General features: G+C 35.4%; 1 protein-coding gene across 3 annotated transcripts in view; it reads right to left on the bottom strand.

Annotated features, from left to right (window-relative positions):
- Positions 1-1,654: 1,654 nt before the first annotated feature.
- LOC109217210 (tRNA threonylcarbamoyladenosine dehydratase) overlaps positions 1,655-6,796 on the bottom strand; it is a 9,676-nt gene continuing 4,534 nt past the window's right edge. For 2 of the 3 annotated variants that reach the window (XM_019381433.1, XM_019381434.1), the window contains 6 exons: positions 6,178-6,312; positions 5,397-5,531; positions 4,987-5,202; positions 3,442-3,566; positions 2,604-2,661; positions 1,655-2,342 (listed from right to left, as the gene is read on the bottom strand). In XM_019381433.1, the coding sequence (XP_019236978.1) occupies positions 2,232-2,342; positions 2,604-2,661; positions 3,442-3,566; positions 4,987-5,202; positions 5,397-5,531; positions 6,178-6,312 (780 nt within the window). In that variant the 3' untranslated portion in view covers positions 1,655-2,231. Of the gene's footprint in view, positions 2,343-2,603; positions 2,662-3,441; positions 3,567-4,986; positions 5,203-5,396; positions 5,532-6,177; positions 6,313-6,796 lie in introns of those variants that run through there. The other variant, XM_019381435.1, reaches the window with a different exon arrangement.

Below are 6,796 nucleotides of genomic sequence, written 5' to 3'. Positions count from 1 at the left end.
CCCAAAAAAAAAAAAAACCCCGGATTGAGAGTTCAAGGCAGAGGTGAATTCAGGATTTGAACTTTTGTGAGGTCTAAATTTTAGAAAAGCGATATCAGGTACAGTAATTGGGCTCTAAACTTAATTTTTGTACATATTTAATGAATTTCTTTATATAAACACATAATTTGAACTAAAGCTATTGAGTTCGACGGAACTGGTAGGTAACCTTCTAGCCCTGACCCTAGTTCACGGTAGTGTGAATAAATATAATTGACTTTTCATTGAGTAGTATAGAGTACAAACATGTAGACCACTCATACCTATAGAAGAAGCAAGGGTACTTAACATGGAGTAATTAGAATTTATCGGATTAGTGGATATACATAATGTTTTTATTCTATTGAGTACATTATTTGATTGGAAACATTTGAAAAAAGAATTTATGTAGATGTATTAAATGTAAGATATTGTTTTAAAGGTATTTGAAAGAATTCATCATATTAAAGGGCAGCCCGGTGCACCAGGGCATATGATGAAAAAAGAATTCATCATATGCCCTCTTCATATTAATTTTATTTATAGCTTCCTCAATTATCATTTCTATAAAATTGTTAAGAATTCTCTATTGGTTCCATTGTCCTTTATGGTCATTTTACATTGCAAAATTCAAAAAAAAAATCATGATCCTTCTTCATAACACCTTGTACGAAGTATCTTGTTCTCTTTTCATATAATTCATGAGAAGTAAAACAGTTGATATATACTAGCTTATGCTTTCCGAAATGGAGTTGCTTTAATGTGGTCCTTAACTTAAGGACCTTAAGCTCAAAAATGATTGAAACAAACAAAAAGTTGACCTATACTCTTAACCAAAAAAAAATATAAGAGGCAAAATGACAGCTTTCTTCATATCAATTGGCATTCAACAATCACATGTTCATGCCAAAAACCCTAGACTAAAGTTAGCACATGAACTATATGAAACAAGCTAGAGGGTCCTAACATATTTGTCTTAAATACCAAATAGGCAATATTGTTAGAAGGATTTCGAGGTGCTTTATGTCTCCCTTTTAATTTTGGGTTTGACAACAATATCTCACGAACTTGATGAATGATGTCCAAATGCTGTGGAGCATTTCCTGTTCTTTTGCGGTGCACTCATCACTAGGCATTTGTTAAAGAGTCATGATTTAGAAGAACAATTTAGGGTGGGTTTGGTACAAAGGAAAATGCTCTCCTAGAAAATGTATTCATGGAAAATGAGTGATTTTTCACTTATTTTCCCTTGTTTGGTTGGTGAGTGAAAAAACTTTTTCCGAAAAATATTTTCTAGTGTTTGGTTAGAGAGTAGAAAATATTTTTTATTCTGCTCTCTTCACCCCCTTTCCCAAGTCCCTATGTTTCCTTGCCCTCCACCCACCTTCTCCAAATACTCAACGTTTTCAGAACTCTATTTTCTTCAACATGAAAAGAAATCTATCTATAACATGAAAATAAAGTACTATTAATAACATTCTTATTTAGGATGGGGGTGGGGAGCGAGGGTGGGGTAGGCGTGGGGTGGGTTGGTGGGAATGGGGAATAGAGTGGGGAAGGTTGAAAAAGAATTTTGGAAAGTGTTTTCCCTTCTCTTGGTAGGGAAAACATTTTCCTTCAATTGGAGGAAAATGAGTTCAAGGAAAATGTTTTCTAATACATTTAAGCCAATCAAACATGGAAAAATTGAAAAATATTTTCCTTTCATACCAAACACACCCTTAGATATTCACGATCAAAAAGTACTGAATGCAAGGAACATGTTGTGTAACAAGAAAGTGGGGTAGATAACATTTCTACTCTGGTGGGAATCGACAAAAATAAAAAAAAAAAGGGGCAGCCGGTGCTATGTGGGATCCGGGAAAAGGCCAGAACAAGAAATCCCTGTCCGAGTGTTCAGCTACTTCAAGTTATTTGCTCCTTGAAATATTCTAAACACCATCAGGAAAGAAGCCAAGACTTTCAACCTTGAAGATTTTCACTTCAGACAGCTTTTGAATTTCACTTGTGTATAATTTTCAGGTTTCCTGTACCACCCTAGTGCACCTCTGAAAAAAATTGTGCTCCATTGACATTCATGGGCATTGTGATTATACCGGAACTTGATGCCAAAAGGGAGCCGACTAAAACGCTGTGCATGTTCGAGCATAAATATCGGAAATGAACTGTAGATCAAAAATGCTCTAGTAGCAGATTGGATAGCTGTGCCTGTCTTAGAAGCCGAACTCCAATTCTGCTCGCTTAAGCACAGATGTCACCCTAGCAAAAAATTCTGGTTCTTCTTCCTTTATATCTTCCAGTGACCTCGACTCATGTTCATCAGCCTTCAAGCAAAGAATAGCATAAGGAAGATCTTACTATAGTTTCTGATGCAGCTAAATAACAATAGTTTCGTTAAAAATCAACCACCCCCTTTATGTGTCCTGTTACAGAAGTCAACTTGTGCAATACTTGATGTTAAGTTTGACAATTTGGCCATAAGATCGCATCTTTAATGCATTAGTCCACCAGAAAATAATTGATTGGATGCACGTTTCATCACAGCCAACACCTACAACTGCAGCGAATATGATCTAGAAAGTTACCTCTTTGAATCTTAGAAGGATTAGATTCGACACAGAGGCTGGTTTTGTTTGGTCCCACCTAAAAGGATGTCAAAACGAGCAATGTATTATGAGTTAAGAGGCAGAAAGCCAGAGACATTGCTAAACTTAAATAGCTGTGACGATCACTACATACAAAATGATACTTAAGAAATTCTCTGAAGTGATAGGTCATGCGTAAATACAAACATTAAACACGAATTCTATAGGGTGGAAATATGACATCCTTCTTCTACATCAGATACAAGTTGTTAAACGATATTCACTTTGAGTGGATTAACAATAATATGCATAAACTTGTGTAAGGATAAGTGGATAACATTTGTGGGAAAAAATTACTTTCATGGGGTCCACTGACCAGTATGCCTCATGTATTTATTTCCCATTTTCAGTTGTGTGAAAAACCATTAATTACTCATGAAACAAGAGAAGAAATATTGTGGTGATCTTTTATTAGACTAATGGATTCCAGCACATTAATAGAAGAATTAGGCATATTATATCCTCCATAATCATGCATATCATATTCACAAAGTGTAATAGTGATGATTGATGAGGCATTGTTGGGTGTCTTTTCTAGAGAAACATATTGTTGCATAGGTTCTCTAGATTTGGTATACTACTTGTATACGGGATTTCATTCACCCAAATTACCAGTAAAATATTGCCTTACCAACAAAAAAAATATGACGAAGCAATCCCTTTTCGTCATAGTTTAAAAGATCTTGTGGTTACCTATCTCAAGCTCAGTTCATCCACAGAAAAGACAGTGAAGTGAGAATACATGTTCATTCCATCATATTAAGCTCCGCAGACATACCTCACAAGCATTAACTCATTCACAGAACGCCACATTGCACGCCCTACATCTTTAATAGACAGGTCTCTTGCACTCCTCCCATGCCACAACTCTTTGGCAATGTACATAACTTCTTCAACATCTACCTTAAAGAGTGATAAAACAAGGATGAACATACAATAAATGCAGTATAAGCGGCATGATACGTGAATGTGACTTGACGCATATGTGTTTCATAATGCTGAATAACTGAAATAGCAAGCAAAAGAAAATTGGAAAATAAATACAATTCTATTTCAAAAGAAACATCATGGTTATTTCCAAATCTATTACCATTATGTGTACTACAATTATTCAGAAAATTTGCTATCATCATGTCAAGAGTGGTACTTAAGCTCAACGATCGTGACAGATCCCACCACTACGACATGACCATGATTGAGATTACTGCAAATCATAGCCATCATGGTACAGATACCTTCATTACTACCTTAAACACTTGTATCATTTCCTACAATTCCATCTTACACTTCTTTTCTTTTTATTGCTAAAAGTTACTCCCTCCTGTCCAAAATAAGTGATTTTTTGGCCTTTTTTTTGTGGTCCAAAATAAGTGATTTTTCCAGATTTCAAGAATGAATTAATTATTTTTTTCCTTCATTGTCCTTGGAGTAAATAGTGTTGGAGTATGTGTTAAGTTTGTTTATGTGAGATAGTAAAGGTGAAAATGGTCAATTTCATTGCTAATTAATGCTAAAAGATGGATTTCTTAATCTGTGTGAGAACATCCAAAAAATCACTTATTTTGGACCGGAGGGAGTAATATATTAAAGTACAAGAGAGGCACCAAGATGGTGCAGAAGAATAGAGAAAACTCTATCGTACTTATTTATAGGTAATGACTTGCTGATAGGAGCACATTTTCAATTTGACATTTCTGCTGTTAGAATGAGCCTCAATTTATTACATGTCTAGATTCAAAGAAGCATAAAACTGAGAGGCACTCTCCTTGTTGGATAATATCAAATTATCTTAAAAAAGAGAGATGGAACTATTTGCAAGCAACAAAGGAAACAAGACCAGCCCAAGTGGAAGTTGAGGAGATCCACTGCTATAGGCAGCTCTCATGCACATGAGAGTTGATGCCTTATATGAGGCTTTAATATATAATGCTCCTTTTTCTGGTCAAGGGTAGAGGAGGGGACAACCTAAAAAAAAAAAAATGTGCGGCCTCCACCGGATTAGATAATGCACCACAATACACACTAGCCTTGTCTACTCCATTGCTAAGACAAAAATAGATCAGGCATACTGTGACCCTCCAGACGAAAAAAAAAACAAAAAAACATGCATGAGCTTATAGAAACTAAATTTCTCACCCTTTAACAATAGGTTCTGTTTTTAGTGCTATCAGTCTGCAGATTAATTCCTTTAAAATAAAATAGTGGTATTTGCCTTGATAAATAATGTCCCATAAAAAAGGGAATAATCAGAAAATTATCCTTGCAGCTCCTAACTCGATGACTCAAGCAAGAAAGTAGAAAGTGCAAGTTCAGAACTGAGTACCTCCACTTGCATGGATGTGCCATATAGCAACTCTTCATGCTCAATTAGACGTTGATGGAGCATTCTGTAGTGATCCGTATCAAAGTTCACCACTGGCTCCATCTGGACTTGCAATCCAGCTAGTTGAGTCGCAACATAGGAAGCCATGACTTGCCCAAAAATTGCAGGTATAGTCCCCAGAACTGGAATGATGCGGACCCTAAATCCAGGCACTATCTGATATCCATATTGCAAATTTAAAAATGTTAAATGAGAGATTCTTTTGGAATAAGAGAGGAATATTAAGTAACATTTAGAAAAGAGAGTGACTTTACTTATATGGTTTAAAGTTTTCTGAAATGTTTCTTTCTCTTAACTTTATTATAGCAATTGCTAAAATTAGCAATTCAAACTTCAAAGTCTATTCTTACTTGATAATCTGAAGGATTTTCTTCTTCTCCACTTGGCCCTTTAAAGGGAAGCAGTTTCGCCTTGGGTTTCTCTAAAGAAAATACCACAGGAATACCACCATCAATACCATGATCTTTTCTCAAACGATGTCTTACCTGCTCAATTAGTTTTTCAAATTCAACTCAATAAAAGTAAACCAGAAAAAGAGAATTGGATAATACTAAAAACATTATTTTCCATTTATTATGCATGGTCCAGCCGTGATTCCCAATATCCCTGAACATATAACACCAGTATTGAACTTATAACTTTTCCATTTTAAAGAGTTTACTGCGAACTTTTAAAAAGCAGTAGAAGATTCTGTTGACGCAACACAGCTGACAGCCTGTAGCCCTGGTAATAAATGCAAAATTCAGTTTTTATAGTTTATCGGCTTTCAAGCGATTAAAATATCAGGGTAGACTATTGTTATATACTTAAAAATATATTCCATATATGGAAAAATAGTCTCGCTACTGGAGAGATTGATGTCCTCAAACATAGAGTTATAGAAGGTTTTTTAGTGATATACGGTAAGCCAAGTGATACCATAAGATGGATGGTGTTTGGAAGATGGACCATCTGTTCTCATCTCCAACCAAGAGAGTTAGAAGTCAAAATTATCTGTTATATAATGTGGTGGATGAAGGACGTCATTTCAACTTATAAAAGAATGAATCAGTAAAATAGAATGGAACTAAAAATCTGAAAATTATGGATGCTGCATGTATAGCATGAAAAGAATTCCAGAGAATTAATTACAGCTCGAGATAGAGGGTCATTGGTGGACTCTCTTAAGTCAGCCACACGAATTCTTGTTGGATCAGCCCTTGCGCCAGCTCCTGTTGCAGATAAAACTTTCAAACCTCGTCGAACACATGCAGCAAGAAGTGCCACCTACAAAGTATTTATAGCAGAAGTTTCTAACTGAAAAGGATTCAAAAGGTATTGTATAGAGCCATAACTAATTAGAAACAAGAACTAAAACAGCATACTATGCATCATGCAATTATTTTCTCAAATACTTACTAAGATAGAAGAGATAGAAAATAACCATGTCCGCTGTAAAGTGTAAACTACATAAACAACTATTTCATAAGCACAAAGCTCTTATTCTGGATCTCTTTTCAAGAATTCATCATGAAGATAGTGTAAAAGAAACTTCTGGTTCAATGGGGATCATACGACTCAATCCAATCCTAATGAGTAATGAGACTGCTACAATTCCAATAAGGTTCCGAATTGTTAGTGGACTTTAATTGCACTCTGAAAAATCAATTAATAGAAAAGTGTTCCCACAGTAAGATCACCTTATTAGTTGTCTCCGATGTTTTAAAATTTTCAGAAATCATGGGAAGAAAAATCCCCCCCCCCCCCCCCC

This window comes from Nicotiana attenuata, unplaced genomic scaffold (assembly GCF_001879085.1).
Source record: "Nicotiana attenuata strain UT unplaced genomic scaffold, NIATTr2, whole genome shotgun sequence".
Taxonomy (NCBI): Eukaryota; Viridiplantae; Streptophyta; class Magnoliopsida; order Solanales; family Solanaceae; genus Nicotiana; species Nicotiana attenuata.
Note: the sequence above shows the minus strand (reverse complement) of the source record. Positions and strands in the feature narration are given on the sequence as shown.